The sequence below is a fragment of the Helicoverpa armigera genome, chromosome 14, assembly GCF_030705265.1.
Source record: "Helicoverpa armigera isolate CAAS_96S chromosome 14, ASM3070526v1, whole genome shotgun sequence".
NCBI lineage: Eukaryota > Metazoa > Arthropoda > Insecta > Lepidoptera > Noctuidae > Helicoverpa > Helicoverpa armigera.
Genome location: NC_087133.1, coordinates 6,020,432 through 6,040,602, shown reverse-complemented (window position 1 = coordinate 6,040,602; position 20,171 = coordinate 6,020,432). Strand labels below are relative to the sequence as shown.

Here is a 20,171-nt window from a genome sequence, read left to right as displayed (position 1 = left end):
ATTGGGCCCTGACCTTCACTATATACAATTCGAATTATAGGCAAAACAAACTTTTTGAGTACGATAGGAACATTGATTACATTAATATGAATTACATCTTGTACAAATTCTGGAAGTGAAGTAGATGATGATCCAATTTATAGACATCAATTTGCACGTAGGTATCGTCGCACGTACGTCCATCCGCCCTGGGGGGTGATCAGCGGGCGACAGGCGCTGGGGCGCCACCGCCTGCATCACAAGGATCACCTCCTGTGCTCCGGCCAACATGACCCCTCCCCACTGGGGGGAGGCATGATAGGCCTGCCGTTAGGCGGCCATTCGCCGGTGGGGGACTGGTCGCCATAGATTCCCAGACCCAACCCCCTCCACTCCGGCGAGGTCGGAGTGCCGCTGGGCCTTTTTAGTGGGTATACCGGGAACGTCTTTACCGGGGAGTCCCACATACCCCTCTCCCGTCCCCCGACGGGAAGGGGATGCGTAATAGCATTTTTAGCCCAGCGACAACAAAAAAAAAAGGGTAATCGCGTCATCATCCTCCGAGCCTTTTTTCCCTATCATGTTGGGGTCGGCTTAAAGTCTAACCGGATTCAGCTGAGTACCAGTGCTTTACAAGAAGCGACTGCCTATCTGACCTCCTCAACCCAGTTACCCGAGCAACCCGATACCCCTTTTGCACGCGAATCGCGCGACTTACAAAATTATCCTGTCTCTAAATTAGAATCAATAAAAGTCAGATGTTGTTACGATATTTACTACAACAATTTGGACTATAATATGAGCTGATATCACCATGGTGGTAAAAGTCAAAAGCGTGATACTAGCGTGATATTATTAGGTACTATTAAAAGTAATTCATATAATCCAAAACACTTTATTTTTAGACACAAGAATTTATATCAGGCAATTCCAAGCTATATTTAGCTACTTTATCTGATATTTAGACAAAAACAGCGATAAATATATCCGGTGGATGTATCCAATCTATTTGCAGATCAATTATTATTGTGACGTAGGTATAGGTAAGGTAACTTTAATTGATAATTTATGATCACGCGATGAATTAAATCCCTTATAATATAAGGCAAATAAAATTATATGATAGTTTCTAATAACTATACCATAATTTAAGTATTTTGACTTTGACTCGGTTGAACCAATAAAGATTACAACATTACACGACCAATAAAGATTATAACATCTTCACTAGTAAGCGAGTGTTTTTAAACGGTTTTATTTAGCTCACCCCGTTAGTTTTTTTTTTTATAATATGGAAAAGGGAGGATTTAATTCAATATTTAACTAAGTTTGTCATCCATTTAGTGAAAAATTATAACTTCAAGCTACTTAGTTAACCAGTTAAAAGGACACATTACTTATATACTTAAGTACTGTTTGTACGATCATACATAGAATTCATAGTTTTGGTGACCCGTCAATGTTGAACCGGCAAGAAATGGTCAGAATTCAATGAATGTTGAACGTTGAGGAATAAAAACACGACCCTTTTAATTATCTCCCAAATATAACGAACTTATTACAAAAAACATCGTAGGCTTTAAAATGCCAATTAAGTAAGATGATTATTTTTAGAAAGTCAATGATATCATTCAATAAGTAGGCTTGTGTAAATCCCTTTATCAGGTAAGAACAAATTAAAAATAGCTTGATTAGAATACTTTGAAAATTGTGTTAATCTGCAGAGGAAAAAAACAACAAGGGCAAGATACGGACTTTGTATTTCCCAGAATGATTTGCTTGTCCAGAAAAATCCAGATTTCTTCTTCTATAACAGTAGAATATCTAATGCTTACTTCAAAAATTACAATTTTACTTTAATGTAATTTGTGGTGTAATATACATATGTACCTCTAATTTTCCAATGTACCTAAGAAATTGTCTGACGCCAGTGATTTTTTATTAAGGTTAGTCTAGCTACATCTACATGAGTTACTCGCTTTTTAACACTCTTCACCTAAATCCTTTCTTCTAAGATAAATCTTTCAATATGAATCGATCCTAAATCAATTGTTTGAGGCAGAAAATATAGGCTATATACCACAAAGATAGAACCAAACAACCCCAGTGTCATCAGTTGACCGACTTTCTGATGGCAACGACACATTTCCATGACAAAGGGGGCCAATCACTGTCCGATCTGATGATAAATACGTGGTGAAATCATAATCTGATAAACATTTAGATTTCATATAAATACTCGCTGAACCGGCCTTAACACAATAACAAATTCGAGTGATAGTGACTAACAAGTCGACTCGAGCAGTCCCAGTGAATTTAATAAATTAATTTTCATCTGAAAATATTACTAATCAAGTAAGTGTTTCCTTATTGTAGCTGTCACGTTTAAGTGGTTTCAGTTTTAGTTAATAACTTTTTCGTCAATTGATCTTCGCTATGATCTCAGATTTATTAAAGTGATTTTGTGGATTAGCTGAAGAACCCTTACCAATAATGATCATGAACTGATTCCCGACGGTTTTATATCAGAAAAGTCATAATTTTTTCTTCCTGAAGAATCAGATCTTTGAGAACATATTAATAACAATTTATTTATTTACTTCCAGCATGCAGCGCAACCCAGCTTTCTCTTCCGCCATGAACAACGGTTACCCAAGCTACTGCATCGCTCCCAGCCCCTGCGTTGGACCACCAAGAAACCAGTTCTACCCCAACGGACCGGCACCACAGGCCTTCCAGCCTAACACCTGCTTCATGACCGCCTCCGTGATCAGAAAAATGAGCAATAACACCCCCCCAAAGGGGTACGGCCGCAATTTCTAAGCAAACGAAAGCCTCAAGCAATTTTCTAGGAATCTCGATTAGTTTGTAAACCCGTTTCGGCTACTGTTTACTGCTAGATTAGGTTAATTAATCTCAGTTAATTTATTTTGTAAGCTTTATTAATTTAAGCGTACTGACTTATTTATTACAATTTAAATTAATGTATCATAAGCATATTGTCATCAAGCACATTTGAATCACAATTTTCATCGCACTCGTCATTTAAGCCGTTTTATACATAAAAACAGGTTTTCAATAAAATATTTAAATCCTATATTTTCTTTTGTTTTCTTTTAACCACGCTTAAAGCACAATAACAATTATTACTTATGCTGTGGAAAAATAATGTCAGAGATTCTGACAAGCAGCAACGAGAATGGGGTTGCCTAGGTTTGAGTTGAGGATGGTATCTGATTGAGGATAGGCAATCACTCCATGTAAAATACTGGTACCTAGCTAACTCCAGTTAGACTGGGAGCCGACCCAAACATACCTGGGAAAAACTAGGATTTTGTAGTAAAATGTATGTAATGTAAAAGGTATGAATAATACAAATGGAAAGCATATTTTTTGTAGAAACTAAAACTGTCATTAGGTAATATCGTTATGATATATTTATTCGTCATTAACAAGACTTGCTGAAACTATTTAAGTTTTGAGAATCTGTAATATCTATAGTGAAATTATTAATTTGTTTATATGTAGTTACTTAGGTATGTTTTCGTAAAGATTATGAAAGCCGGCTATGTTTGCCGGTACGAGAACACAGGCACGTAAACAGTTTTAATCATCATCAATGAATAACTGATACTTAACCGATTCTCTATGATTCACAATATGGAAATGATTTTCAAATATTTTCCTGCTTAGTAGTGATACCTATTAAAAATTAACACAAAATTTAATACTTATTATGCAGTTTTGAACCGCTACGGAATACGAGATAAAATATTTTCATTAAAGAAGGCGTGCTGCCCTAATCTGCACCTTTTAGACATTTTAGAAGGTGTAGGTATGCACATTATGTTAGCACGAACACGTATCTCGACATGCTATATCCTATGCCTAAGAGTATACTATTATCCATTTTACTTGCCTTGCCTTGAATTAATGCCGACTATTACAAACTTAGCAAGTATGAGACTTAACTATCAACTTACTTAAACCAGAATAAAAATAATAACCAAATCGTTTTGTGTTCTTGGAAATATATAGATATCATGTCATCCATAACGAAGGTACACGACAGCAATTGTTTGCGAAACAATGTACCTACATATTTCTATAACCATTAAAGTATTAAGTTGAAAGTAAAAAAAAAGGAAAAAAAATATGGAGATTGAAACTCAGAAAGAGTTTTGTTAAATTCATTTGCTAAATTCACCTGCAAAAATTGTCCGCGCAATATACATCTAGAATGATCAGAAGTGTAAAAGTTAAAGGTGCTGTCATGCATTTTTAGGTAACAATCTATATTCTGTGACTAACTTCTGCCAGCGGTTTCACCCGCATCCCGTGGGAACCTCTACAGGAACCCGGATAAAAAGTAGCCTATAACCTTCCTCGATAAATGGGCTATCTAACACCGAATTGTTCGAATCGGACCAGTAGTTCCTGAGATTAGCGCGTTCAAACAAAAAAACAAACTCTTCAGCTTTATAATATTAGTATAGATTTAATATAACTGCTGTATCTGGAATGAGGAATTTACTAAGAGAAAGACCAAAACACGAATATCGCACCTACAACCAGCCAAGTCCAAATGACATAAAAAAAAACATTGGTAATTATAAAACGTAAAAAAAATATGTAAGCGTCTTATTTTTTAATTATTTTCTTTAATTTATTTCCATATCGAAAATATTTGTCATTTTCAGAAGCGACCAATCCATCGAACTATTCTAGGCGATGTGTATTTAATTAAAGGTATTTTAGCATACACTTAAAAAAGTGGAGCAAAGTTTTTCAATTGTGAGACACATTGCATGTACTTTTATCATATTATTCTTCCGAGTGTGCCTTTGCACTCGCCATAGCAATTACTATTTTTGCAGCAAGCCAGATAATTTTAATAGGAAAGTCATTTAAAAAAATACGTGTGGCACTCGGGGCACTTTTTTAAATAGTTTTTTTTCAATTTTTCCAGTTACTTACATAATCTTAATTTTGTTTGTCGCGGTGGCGTACTGAGTGTTTTAATCACCAGTCACTACAGTACGCGTGTGTGTTCAATTCCAGGTCAAACAAGTACTAATGTAACTTTTCTTGTTATATGTGTGTACTTTCTAAGTACACCATCTTGGACACCATTGACTAAGTAAAGATGAAGGAAAACATTAAGAAAACCTGGACAGTAGAGTCTGAAATTACCAATTTAGCAACACTATATAAAAGGCCGATTCATTTTCAGCCTACATGACGGATAAGGTTTGGCAATCGAAGGGTAAGTTCGATCCCCACCAATTGCAATTTTTTTCGAGAACATTGTATAGTTTCAGTAGTTTTTTTTTTTTGTTATAGGTAGGATAAATAATAATCAATTAAATTACGTTAGGTACCGTAAGCATTTTATGCATTTTTTTATTCAATGCAAAATAAAAACTTGGAATAACCATTTCAAAAGTGGAACGGCTCGTTAGTTTCTAAATGAGTCTTAATTCCGAAACAAGATCATACCAGAGGCAGTATTAGCTTGGACTATCCAAACTAATGCTGCCCTTAAGAGCCTTTCTAGGAAATGTCAACCTTATGCAAATTGAAATTAGAATTAGTTTCGTATCAAAATAATCTGGATTTACGTCTTCCTGAAAATTCATTAAAATATATATATGTGTCTCTGTTTTATTTATAAATCTATCCCGCTCATTTCGTGCATGACGTCATTGTCGTGTCTTTTGTTTCATTAAACATTTGTTTTCTCTTTCTTACATGTCACTCTATCCCTTTCATTTCGTGCGTGACGTCATTGACGTGTGTTTTGTTTTGATTTTAAAAATTTGTTTACTCTTTCTTACAAATGCATCTATCTCTTTCAAATCTATCTATTGACGTAACGCTGTTTCGAATTTATAGGTAAAGTAAAGAAAATAGCTATATACATATTTTTGTAATTCTTTTGTAATTACTAAATATTTTTCAAATATTACCTATTTAAACGGTTTTATTTAGCTCACCCCGTTTGTTTTATTTTTATTTATTATTTATTCATTCTTGGGTCAAATTTAGAAGTTGAAATTTCAGTGCCTTCCTGTAGTCAGATTGATCTGAAATTTGGTACACACCTTTATTTCCGATGACAATACAATATAGTAATATCAATAACATTGCAAATCCAAGATGGCCGCCGGTACAAAATGGCGGATAACGTAGGTTTTATCAATCCCGTCAATGTGGGTATCAAATGAAAGTGCTCAACCAGTAGAATACAATGTACTATATAAAATTCAAATCCAAGATGGCGGCCTCTACTAAATGGCGGATAACTTAGGTTTTATCAATCCCATCAACATGGGTATCAAATGAAAGGTCTCAACAAGTAGAATACAATTTACTATGCAAAATTGAAATCTAAGATGGCCGCCGCTACCAAATGGCTGATAACAATTTTTAAACGGTTTTATTTAGCTCATCCCGTTTGTTTTATTCTTGGGTCCAATTTAGTAATTCAAACACCCTCTTCCTGTCAAGCGATTAATCTGAAATTTTGTATACACCTTTTATTCCGATGACAATACAATATAGTAATATCAATAACATTGTAAATCTAATATGGCCGCTGGCACAAAATGGCGGATTACATATTTTCCACAACCCCCTCAATATGGGTATCAAATGAAAGGGCTACACAAGTAGAATACTGTCAGCAACCCCAGCAGGGCCCAACAGGGCGCCAGGCCTGCCTGGGCTGCGGGATTGTTCGAAAGAGTTACCGTGGCCCTGGTACATAAAAGGCCTACGACGAAACATAACTATTTTTAGTCAGTAAGAGTCTGGCACTCCTTACCGCTGCTGACCCAGGGAGGGTCACTTGATGATTTTGGTGTCGTTAAAAAATGACTTTTTTTTAAATTAGATTGTAATAAATTATCAGGTAAGAGACCGTGTAATAATGATGCACTAAATGAATTAGATACAATGAGGAATATTCGGTAGGCATTTTCATTAAATACTAAAACTAGAAAATAAAAATCGGTAAAAACTTTTAAGTCAAACGGTTTTATCTTATGTGCACTGAAAACTAGAAAATAAAAAATAGTTACTTACCTGTCAACCTACGTAGGTGGTCTTGGTCATATTAGACTAAAATAAAAACGTGGGGCCCCTCTGAAATCCTACCTATGGCAAAGCATATCTTTATACTTTGGTAGATCATGAGCTCGGCGTTCGCTGGTGAAGCCGCTACGGCTGATTATTGATTGTCAAAATCTCCAGTTACGATTATAGTACTAAGTCGATGCAATCCACACCTATTATACCTCTAGAAGAAAGTACTACAGCAACAGTTAATGGGCCCCACGTTTTTATTTTAGTCTAATATGACCAAGACCACCTACGTAGGTTGACAGGTAAGTAACTATTTTTTTATTTTCTAGTTTTCAGTGCACATAAGATAAAACCGTTTGACTTAAAAGTTTTTTTACCGATTTTTTTTTACTACTCAGTATAGCGCATCGATATAAATATACTGATAAAGCGTCAAGTCAATAGAAAGTATTTTAATCTAGGTATTTCATCACTTTTTGTTGTAATTTTAATAACTCAAGAACAGGCTTACCTGTCCAATCCAAATGTTTAGGCTTTGTTCGGACTGGTCAGTGGGTCGTCTTAGGGGCGGACTATTTACTATTTAGTAAGTGGTTTAAGTACTTGAAGTTTTGCACAAAATCGGTGGAGCAGTTCTTTATTTATCACTTTTTTTTTAAGGAAATGGTGAACTTTATACATAGCTAAACACGTACCACGGGCCACTAGTAAATTTTAAAATTCGAATGCCTGCCCGAATGTTCTAATATTTTACAGCATGAGGTCAATAACTTTTGTTTGGATTTAAAAGTTCGAATAGAAACAAGCCAATATTTTTCATTTTTATATGGGCCTACTACATAGGTACCACCAAAATCACTTTCAAGTGACAATATTTATAGACATTGGCTGATAAAATTATTTATCCGTCAAATCCATAGCGGACCCCGATCGGTCCCCGCGAATAAGTCATACACTTTCCTAATTATTTACGCTCATATTTATTTTCTTTTCAATCAAACCGTATTTGTGAGTACTAAATAAAATAACTAAATAAATTTAAATTATTTTTACGCATTCAAACCTTTCATATTTAGCAGCCCATTAGAAATATACCTTTCGAAAATCCAATCGTAATTACCGGGAATTCTGATCGAACTCGCCATGTTTGTTTACATTAAGTTGTTTTCTTAAAATTTGAAGACGCATAGACAAGATGGCGACGGTGATAGAAGTTTTGCATCGAATGATCCGATTCATTAAAATAAATAATCGATTTAATAATTTTATATTATTTGATATTATAATATTACTAAATTGCACTTTTGTATACTATAATCTGAAAATAAATTAGGAAAAGTAAAATGACTTCATTTATTTTGAAAAAATGCTAGAAAATTAGTGGTTGAAAATAGGTACGTTGTAGCCGGAATAAAGTTTTTAGGATTTCTGAAGACCGCAAATTTTGAAGACTTATTTATTTCTGCGGGTGTTTTATGTGCAGAATTCCTGTAGTCCTGCCAAACGTACCTATCTAATGGCGGTTCGTTACTTCCAACTTTTTAACTGAGCGGCAAAGCTATTTGACGAGAGCTGTAGATAGGTAGGTGTAATTATCGCAAAATGTTATGACGATTTTATTGTTTAAAAGGCCAAATAGGTAGTCGAAAGTGCTACTCGCTGTTCATCGAAAGCTGGTCCAAGATGGAAGAGAGATGGCCGTCGCCGACTTATTTTTCTTTTCATAAATCTGTCAATATGGGTAGGTATCAAATAAATTGCATTGACTAGTAGAACAAGAAAGATTATTTTTGGCCGACAACCTATAAAGGAGCGCAGGGTCGCTACTCCCCGTCATCCGCCTCAGATCCTCAAATGAAGCAATTTTTTTTCGTAAAAAGTTTTTTATTTTTGGCTTTTCAGTGACAAGCATAGTTGTCACTTTCCGCATTAGTGGACAGTAATACATAAATACGAATAATGTAAGCTCAAACACGAGGTAGTTTACATATTCAGTTGTCGAGTTCCCTCGACCTTCTCCGGTCTCCATCATCAGGTCAGCTCCAAACCTTCAGTAACTTCACTGTTTCAAAGGTCTCTGAATACAAAACAATATGAGCCCAAACACGAGGAAGTTTACATATTCAGTTGTCGAGTTCTCTCGTCTCCATCATCAGGTCAGCTCTGAATCTTTACTGTTTCATAATGTTATCAGACATACTTCTGGGTGTAAAGTTATATGCTTACAATTTTCGAGAGTTGCCCTCGATTTCTCAAGGTTTCCATCATCAGATCCTGGACCTAATAACAATGTGGGAAATATTTTTCGACCAAAAACACACATCCAAATTGAGAACCACCTCCTTTTTTGGGATTCGGTAAAAAATATTTGGTGACTTTTTAAAATCAATCATTTATTATTATATTGTTTCTCATCATCAAATAAGTACATGACTTTGGCAGTTACAATTTTCATTATATTTCAGAACACCAGGCTTACCCTCCGCCGAAACAAAAATCTTAGAATTACCTATTGAGAAATAATATAAGAATAAATTAAAAGTACGTAATAATAAAAATTCAATTAAAGTTAAAAATTATTACGAATGATGCAACACCAAAATAAATAATATAAACATTTAATGCTTAAATTAAAAAAAAAAAAACATAAATCTTTCATATTTTTTTCTTAACAACAAAAACAAATTGAACCTATAATTTAAAATTAAGAAATAAAATTGAAATAAGTTGCTATTAAAATAAATATACATATATAATTGGTATTCGATTATTACAATAAATATCCGTTTTAGGTATCGATTGCACACCGCTGATTGAAAAAAAAAAAAACTCTATTCCAAACTCTACCTACTTCTTGTCTGTGACTTTGATCTTGTAAATTGTTAATTTTTATTGTGTATTTTATGTGCTGATTTTTTAATTATGAAACATAAATAAGTGCGCGAAACGTGTTGCAACGGATTGAAAATGTTATAAATATGACGTCTGTGTTGTGTTTGAGAAAGTGATGCGATTATTGATTGGTACCTAAGTTTTCACCAAATTGGAAATGCCTAACTTTCGATAGACTTAGAAACACCGTAATTATTATCTATTTCTGAATTAACTGAACCCATTTGACCTTCGCACGTTGTTGTCAAATACGTGAGCTCTAAAGTTATAGTTAAAATACTTCTTAGACTTAGAATTCATGTGTTGAAAGTTAGTACAAATTCTTGACTTCCATGTCGCGATTCAAAATATCCCGCCGAATCAATGGTATAGTCATATGTTAAAACGTTGTCGAACAGAGAGGTTAAAATGTTTTTTAAACTTGTTTTTGTTTACATATTGCACACAAATGTATATATTGTTAGCTGCCAGTGGTTACATAAAGGGCAGCAGAGACGAGCGACCATCGGCACCCCACCACCATTCAGTCGTGTATCTCTGTTTGGAGGATTCCATTTTCGAACGTCATTGTGACAAGACATGTTATACTTTGACGGGAATACGATTTTGCCGCGCTTTTGAATACAATCATAGTTGATTTTCATGTTAAAATTATTTCTTGTTATTTCCTTGTTAAATAAACCTGCTTCTGGTTCTTAAAAATATTGTAAATTGTTAAAAAGGTTCTTCTGACCTACAGACAGATATGTGTTGCTGGGGAGTTTGTTGCGCCACTTCTTCTTCCCAGCAAAAACACATAAGAAGTGGTGAAATGTGGGCGTTTTGGGGGCTGTCTTTTGTTTTCTGACGTTCGAAAAGTGCTGTTTTGCAACCTAATTTAAATAAACGACTTTTATTTTGATTTTGATCTTTAAAAAATACCATTAAGTATTTATATGGTGAAATACCATTTTCATTTATTTCGCTATCGCCCATAAATGACAATGTAAATATATTTTAATCAATTGTAAATAAAATAGGATTTGTAAAAAAAATACTCCAAGCACGTGTAAAATTTTCCAGAATGCTCTTGTCACGAACGTATTTCCCATAAGCAGTTTTCTTAAATTTCCTATTTGAGATTTATCGAATAATCAGAAATAAATCTACTATCTCATCTTCCCAGCTTCTTGGGTTTATACGTTCTTGGCACGCGTAGGTAGTGGTGTTACGTAATTATCGTCACGAGTAAAGGTTGGTTCACACCGCACGTAGCATGCCCAGTACGTTACGTAGCCAACCCTTCGCATATACGAATGAAGATAAAAGCCGTCAGGTAAACTAGAAGAAAAAAAGTAAAACAATCAAATTTACTCTCTCTGCGTAGTAAAACTTTAAAAAAATGCAGACCAATGTTCCATGTCTCGGAAGGCACGTTAAGGTGGAAATATTAATCAAGAAAGTTTGACAAACTTTTCAACGGTTACTGAGCTGAGAACGGCAAATAGGCAGTCTTTCCATGAAGAACACTGGTGCGACTGCAAGCCGACTCCAAGATTATTGGGGCAAGACTTGACAGATATTACGATTTAGTTACTGCTACAATTCTCGGAAAACGTCCTTCGGGAAATACTAACGCATTAACTTGAAAATGTAGCATAAGTTTATTCGACAGCTTCACATGCAAGGTAACCAGTAGATTTGGTTATGTCAAGACAGCTCTTGAACAATGCACACATGGCAATTAATCTGGTATTATGAAGTAAGTACTATTTTCATATGAACGTGGCTTTAGGCAGTAGGATCTTTATACATATTATCAGCACCATTGAGAAAAGCGTTAACGCCCCAAGTCTGTTCTTTCTGTCTTCGTTATCCGATTGGTCTTTATGATGTGACGTAGTTCCCCAAGATGCCGTATTTTACGCCCACGTCACGTCGTATTCAAATTGTACTTAAAATATTTTAAAACTTTTTTGAATTCGTTCTTGTAGATCCGATTTCTTTTTTCCTACAAAGCCAAAAACCTTAACTCCTTGTAATGTTAGAAAAATCATGCAAAATATTAGGCACATCACACATGCTGCACATCACATATTTTTCAAAAATACTAATTACCATAAACCACCTAGTAAGTGAACATGCTTACAATAACTTGAATTCCGTACTTTAGAAGCTTTACAAGGAAAAGAAAACTTAATAGTCCATTGAATACAACTTTTACCAGGGCCTTTGATAGTACTTACTTACATTACGGCACGTGATTAAATTTTATTATTGTTTTTATACATTACCTACTTCTACATAAAATGCCAATTTGTGAAGAAGGCTTTTTTGTATTTTGTGCATACAAAATCTTACCAACTTACCAAGAAATTAATAATTCACTCAATAACACCCCGTCGTTTTTGCGACGGGGGTTAAAAACTCTCTATTCTTCATCATTCGTAGATGAATACGATTAACACGAATACATTTTAACTGATTTATTGTTAAAATTGCTAGACTGAAATAAGTTTTAGATACTCAGACTCAGAGCTCAAGGAAGCATTCTAGAAAACCGGCCAAGTGCGAGTCGGACTCGTGCACGAAGGGTTCCGTAAATTACAGTTAAATCAACCTATCTCAAAAACTATAAGAGATACTTTGATCAAACCAAAAATCGTTGAAAGAGTTAATTAGCATGCATCACCTCTATTTTTTTTAGAATTTTATACCCCGTAGTTATAAAAATAGAGGGGGGGGGACATACTTTTTACGACTTTGAGAGCTGATATCTCAAAAACCGTTCACTTTAAGAAAAATGTTTTTTAGAAAACTTTATATCATTTTAAAAGACCTTTCCATTGATACCCCACACGGGTATGTACATCGAAAAAAAAATTTCATCCCTCAGTTACATGTATGGGGGGCCCCACCCCCAATTCTTTTTTTTACTATTTAGTGTCATATTTTTGTAGCGGTTCATACAACACATATTCCCATCAAATTTCATCACTGTAGTACTTATAGTTTCCGAGTAAATCGGCTGTGACAGACGGACAGACGGACATGACGAAACTATAAGGGTTCCGTTTTTGCCATTTTGGCTACGGAACCCTAAAAATTATGTAGTAAATGTATAACGTAACCTTATTATAATTGACTATTCACTACAGCTTTATGAATCAAATGAAGCATACGATGACCACTTCTAAAAAATTATCACATGATATATTCTGTAACCCAGCAAAGCAGAAACCGTCCTTTCATGATATTTTGATGATTTGCTAGAAAATCCCGACTGAAGTGGGAGCGCCCACTCAAACCTAATTCCTATCACTTGACTACATACTGTCACCATACCTACTGTCGACTCACATGTGCTGAGAGACCAAGGAAATTCCTTAAAAGATAAACAATGTTACAGTATAAACCCAAAGTGACACTTTTTATGTTATCGGCAAAAATGGATTTACTCATCTTTTCCATTTTTTAAGAGAACAAAATTGTGCAACTGTACTGATTCATCAATGGAATAGCTCATAAGGATAGCAGACTCCTGTTTAAAATCTTTAGTTTTTAAATAAAAGGTTTGCTTATGAGTTACAAACTTTAACGAGATTATTTCATTACAAAATGAAATAAAACATGTTTTCAAACTTTGTTTGAAGAGTTATTAGTGTCGGCGAAGGTGGCATGAACTAAAGGTGGGTACAAAGGGATGGTGACATAGGGTGGTATGGTAAAGAGGATGCCGCCAGACTACGCAGGTAATTTGGCACTGCATCTCTCCAAACCTAGTCGAAGATCCATTGGGAGGCCCAAAATGAGAGGGAGAGATGTATTGACAAAAACATGATAGAATGCCAGATATCCGATACATATGCCATAAATATAACAGAGTGGAGGAGAAAAATATAAAAAGCTGACATGGTAGAAGATGTGAGTATGTAGCAAAATAATGCCACAAAATGAAAAGTATGGTTACCCCTATTGGTTACCCACGAGAAGACAGCGGGGGTGTGCCTTCTTCCAATTTCGCCTTTGGACCGAGGAAGTTTAATGAATTTAAAGCCATAGACTGGTCCAAGATCGTGTAGGGCCAAATATCAATAATGTAATATTTTGAAGTTAAGTTTATTATATTACAAATATCTAGGTCGGTAACTACCTACTGTGACTTATTTTTTGGACGGATCTTCCTTTTAAGATTAGATGTAGCAGAAGGTTTAGGTAAAATATACACAAACAGACAAAAATTATCTCACTAGATATTTTAGTTGCAGGTGAAGTCAGAATCCAAACTTTACAGGTATTTTTACAAATTGTATTTTATTTGTTATAAAATCAAAAGTCATTTATTCAAAGTGGACTGAAAATCAGCATTTTTTGAACGTCAAATACAAAAGACAGCCCCCAAAACTCCCGCCCTTCACCACTCCCTTTTTTTCTTTTGTAAGAAACACACAAGGCTAACAATTAAGTTTTTGAAGGAACCTGAGAAGAAGGTAGGTGAGATTCTCCTGGATTTTAATGCACTAAAACTAAATCCTACAAAGAAATGAAATACTTAAGAGATCTTCTTTATGGAGAAAACACGAAGGAAGGAAAAGACAAACATAGCTTATCGTGACTTCAATTGCAGTCAGTGGACAGAAAGTGGCTGTCAAATTACATTTCTCTAAAACAACATGTCTAAAAAAGGAAAAACTTATAGATATTTTATTTAAATTAAGTACATATGTATTATTTTAAAGTTTGTAAGTATCATTACCTATTCATGTAAGTAAATATGTATACATTTACTTACAAAGTAAGTAGTAACTATTCTACATCTGGTAATCTTGAATATTGCCAAATCAACTAAAAAACTGCGACATACTTATTGAATTCATCAAAATAAGACAAGAAGAAACCCAAGGATGAGTAATCAATCTAAGACATTTGGAGATCAGGGAATCCCAAGTGCAGGCAGCTTTTTCTCACAGATAACTCCTTCAAGATAAAATATGGACAGCCGTTATCTAGTTTACTGCTGTATTTATAAACTACAAACACCATCATTTCTTCAGTAACCAAATAACTGCTAAACGTGAAGTTTCCTTCAGTGAATACCTGAATACTTAAATTGTAACCAGGTAAGCTTTCAAACTTTATTGTTACATACTTATTAATTTGTTTTAATCGTAGTGATTAAGTATAATTATAATTTCATCTTAAACTCAAAATATATGTGTGACCTGCACGTCAACAACTAACCAAAGTTAATTCAGTAACGTATTTCGTTTAATTTGAAAGTTAATTATATAAACATTAGGAATGAGTTCGTGTAATATTTCCCAGGTTCTGAAAAACTATAAAACTGTAAAAGAAAACTTGCTTTCGATTCCGTTTTTCTTCGGACATTTTGAATTTGGATGTAGTTATTGACAATAAATTATCCAATCAAACCCAATTAATAAATCCGTTCACATAGTACTAGGTACCTTGGCCTCTTTTCAAACAGAGAAGGGGGATTGGATATAAACCTCTGCAATAACAAACCAGGGTTTATCAAGTTGTTTGCCCCATCCAGTACTTACTTAGTCAATGGTGTCCAATAGACATTAAAAGTACATACGATTTAAAAGTAACGTTGTTACTTTCTCTAATCTGGAATCAAATTCACCCATTCGTAGTTGAGAAACAGGCGCTACCCACAGGCCACTATTATTTTAACTGTATGTCTAATTTTTAACACAACTATTGTTCGATAAATGATACTTTTTACGTAGTCATCGACATAACATTATTTGGAATAATATTAGATATGTTCCAGAACCTCATTATTTTAGTAGTATTCAATATTTGAAAGATAGCATGACAGCTAGTTTGTTCAGTTTATTCAGTTTCGAAAAATTCAATTGTTTATTTTAAAACCAGCCTTGAGGAATTGGCAAAGTACTAGACGAACCTCTACTATCTTGCAACAGTAGGTACCTAATAATTTCCTTTCTACTTGAGATCTTTATCTTTTGTATAAATCAGCATGTTCTTGAAACATCACACAACAAACAGACAGACAGCTGTCGTTATGTAGGACATCACACCACTTTGTGTTTCGAATAGTTGCAAATGTTAATTTCACTTAACACTTTCAATAATGAAAATAATACTAATTGTTTTAAGTTCAGTTCAAGCAATGGTACCCAGCTACGTCCGGTACTGGAAGCCGACCCTAACATAGTTGGGAAAAGGGCTCGGAGGATGATGATGTTTTAAGTTCAATCAAAGTAGTCGTAGGTTCAATTGACTCATATTTTTAACATATTTTTTCGATTGTTCCAGATATGTCCGGCCCAGGAGATAAGCGCGAACAAAAACCCTACCGCCCTCCCCCATACGAGAGGCCTTATGGACCTCCCGATAACCCCAAGGATCGTCCAAGAGCTTAAACCTACATCTCTAATATTAACCAGCTTCATAGTTTACACATCTAAGCTTATATAGTAATATTTTATGCTAAGTTAGTAATTTCGGAGGTCCATGCCATTCCTACAAGGAATTATGTTATGTGGAGCCGAAGTAACTTTAAGTGAAAACTGCGGTACTGAGATTGTACGTTCCCTGTCTTCATAAATCAGCATCTTATTCGGCAGGGGATGATGTCATACAATATGTGGAGAAGAGCTGGCCATAAGCAAATGGTGTGCATTGGGCAGCGATAATTGATTCGACTGATTAATTAACTACATGAAATTTCAATTCATAGGCCATCTGATAGAATATGTTGGTCTTTTCTAGAAAGACTTACTCCGTTGCACCGAAATTAGTCAAATGTGTCACCCATCTATCAATGTTGGAAAAACCACATCATGGCATGATTTTTTGGGAAATACTGAAGAGATAAACTCAAGATGAGAGTGTATTGTTGTGATCAGTTCATATTGATTGTTCATTTATCAATCACAATATAGATACTGGTGAATTGATAATGTCACGTTCGTTCCAATATCATTATCCAATTTATTTGTAAGTAGGTATACTGAAGTATGTTCAGAATGATTGTTTTTGAAATGTCTTGATGTTTGATTATTTAATTTTATTTGTAGAATCTCTAATAAATGGTATTATTTATTAAACAATAAAAACCTATATCATTTCAAATTCTGCTTACCTTTGTTTGTACAGCTTATTTCAGCTGGTCATTAAAAACAAATACGAATTATAAAATATTATCATGGGCGTATTCCTCAGATATTAAGAACTGGTTTTTTTACAAACTTCTTTTTTTCACGACTAGAAAACTCCGTCTACGTTAACTCATTCCCTTTTTTTTTTTAGCGACGTAAAATCATCAAATGACCCCTCCCGCTGTGGGTTAGCAGCGGGAGGTAAGAGTCTGCTCTTACTGACTAAAATCGTCGTGTTCCGTCATAGGCCTTTTATGTACCAGGGCCGCGGTATCTCTTTCGAACAACCCGCAGCCCCGGCAGGCCTTGGCCCTGCTGGGCCCCGCTGGGGTTGCTGACATCTCTTTGAGGAGCGCGTGGAACAACGCGCGCCGTCGACACGGGTCTGTCGTCTAGAAAGACAGAGGGACGATGAGCCACCCGAACTCACCGCCCACAGACCCACGCCTACGGTGGCCGGGAGTCATCTCGCGACACCCGGCGCCCATGGTGTCTACCTGGTCCAGCGCGGCGGCCGGGATGAGAGGTGCGAACTCTCTGGCGTTCCGCCTCCTCCTTCTCGAGCATGACCGCTTCGCAGAAGGAGGCGACGGCATCCCATTCCCTCTCGCCCCGGACCATAGCCTGAACCGGACGGGCCGGACGCGAGAGGTCGCCGCCGCCCAAAGCCTCGACGAGGACCCGGCGGTGCCCTTCCCATGCGTTGCACACCTGGACTGTGTGGTCCACCGTGTCCTCGGTTAACTCATTCCCTCAAATCAGGATTTAATGAAAGGCTGAAAACAGGTGATCAAAAACTAGCTGGCTTTAATTAAAACTATAACAAGGTCACATTCAAATGATAAGATTCAGAATGAATAAAGAGATAAACTAGAACATTTGAATTAAAATTATGCTATAAGTGATAACATTAAGCATAGTTCCAAGTAGCATAGAGTAGCTCAATTTGAATAAGCTGCAAGCTGTGAACTGTAGACGATCATTGCTGACTAGTTCCTTAAACGTCTCCAAAACTGGCTTTCTTGAAGGCACTGAAAGAATCACAAATAAATTATCTCAGCCAGACAAGAAACGAAATAAGCTTGTAGGCTTTCGATAGTCATATGTTTTTGCACACGAATTTTCTCAACAACTTTTGTCACAATATCAGCACGTGCTTCTTATAGGTAATAATACCTACCTACAGACAAAGTTACTATCATGTTTACAATAGGAGTGTAGATTGCACACGGATTGTAATAACTGGGCAAAACAAGTAATAACTTACTGAACACTGGTTGCGTTTCTGTAGTAAATAGATATATCCGTAGAGCGGGGTGCAAAATTTTATTGCTATGAGTGCCAAACCTTAATTTAGATAAAACCTCATTGCAGTTCTGTAAGTCCTTTTCATTAAGATTTATTAGATAGTAAATAAATTAAATACTAACCACATCTAAAGTCTATCAGACACTTTATAATCAGCGTGATAGTCTGATTCACTTCTTTAGATATCTGGTCGTTGATGTAACATCCGATGAAACACCAAAAGAAGGGCAAAATGGTTTGAAGTACTACGAGCCATTGAAATGTCACCTGAAATCAAAATTGATCAGTAATACAACATAGTATAGCAATGAAATGGCTTGTAGCTTGGCATTGTATGTAAGGCATAACCCGGTGTGTATATGATGATACATACAGCGTGTTCATTCAGACAAGTAGATAAAAAACATTTGCCTCAGAAAAGTTACTAAAAGAATAGGTAATGCACTTAATAAGTACGTAAGACCTACAAGTATTTCATCATGATCATCATCAGCCTTTTTTCGCCTCACTGTGTCCTCTCACACAGAGAAGAATTGAGCGTTAATCGCCATTCTTCTCAATGCGGGCTGGTCCCAACGAATATTAAATATTTAAATTAGGTAATAAAAAAAATCCTTGAGTCATGCGTTTAAAGCATGAAACAAACATATTTCGAATCACATGTCTAGCCTAGTATTAGTTGTAATCATATTCATAAAGTGTGTTATCAAAGCCTTTCAAACCTTATTGGTGACGAGGACCGTCACGCCCACAACTCCACTCGTGAACATTAACCATATCGATATGAAAATCTGTAATTAAAGCTGAATTAGTATAACAATTTTTAACGAGGCTTCATACTAAATCTGATTGAATTTCGTTGATATGATGTGAGTGCAAACTAGAGCATAACATTAAAAAAATAAACGATCACAAAACCACAATAGGAAATATTTTTTTACTCAAATACATATTTACCTATGTCTTATCAAAACGTCGTATAATATGACTAGCTGTAGGTGCCTATATAGGTAATATTCAGGCCGAACTCACCTGTAAACCGTAGCACTTTTCCAACAGATGAATACAAGTGCTTAAATTATCATAGAGTTTGCAAAGAAACTTCAAATCGAAATGTACGTTGTTTTCAATTTCAACAAACTCAATACTATTAAAAAATATATATTTGATCGTGAATCTTTTTCCCAAGTTCTCCCTACACACAATTTTAGGGCCTTTATCATTGTACATTAAAGTTCTAGACAACTGGTTGTTAATGACTTTCACGAGTGCTAATATTAAAATCAAGTGCATAATTAAATGCATTATTGATAAAAACGTTGGGATTCTTATCACAAAAATATAAGGTGGATAATTGTATACAATTTCCATAACTATTAAAACAATAAATATTATCATCGGTATTAAATACCACACGTATATTTTGTACGCAAATAATCTTAGAACCTTGCTATCTATATTTACGTCTTTGACAATTTCATCAAACATTTCTCTCACGCAGACATAATTTTTGTCACTGTTTAACAAATTGATTATTATAATAATTATATTCGCAACTAAATCGTTGATATCAGGTATTATTTTCATGTCATTTTTCAGATCCAAATACAGTATCCTTTCTTTTGCAAATGAATAGCTGCTTATTAACCCAATAGCTATGGATATGGCCCAGAGTTTTAACCAAATATTTGTTTTGTTGCCAGTTATTGTAGCTGTAGGCAACCCAAAAAGGTTGCTAATAAAATCAAACGGACGGAAATACCCGTAAATCAT

The 20,171-nt window shown here is 35.2% G+C and overlaps 1 protein-coding gene and 2 long non-coding RNA genes across 3 annotated transcripts; 2 read left to right on the top strand and 1 right to left on the bottom strand.

Moving 5' to 3' along the window:
- The first annotated feature begins 2,189 nt into the window (after positions 1-2,189).
- On the top strand, positions 2,190-3,078 carry LOC110380039 (uncharacterized). Its single transcript, XR_002429786.3, has 2 exons — positions 2,190-2,334; positions 2,586-3,078. It is a non-coding gene; the product is annotated as an uncharacterized LOC110380039 (long non-coding RNA).
- An 11,645-nt stretch (positions 3,079-14,723) lies between these two features.
- LOC110380023 (uncharacterized) lies at positions 14,724-17,048 on the top strand. The gene is made up of 2 exons (XR_002429784.3): positions 14,724-15,056; positions 16,246-17,048. It is a non-coding gene; the product is annotated as an uncharacterized LOC110380023 (long non-coding RNA).
- Positions 17,049-17,873: 825 nt separating this feature from the next.
- LOC110380520 (uncharacterized) lies at positions 17,874-20,171 on the bottom strand. Its single transcript, XM_021340521.3, has 4 exons — positions 19,431-20,171; positions 19,121-19,189; positions 18,521-18,665; positions 17,874-18,121 (listed from the first exon to the last, which is right to left on the bottom strand). Exons 1-4 carry the CDS (start codon positions 20,169-20,171, stop codon positions 17,961-17,963), a joined length of 1,116 nt encoding a protein of 371 aa, XP_021196196.3. The 3' UTR covers positions 17,874-17,960.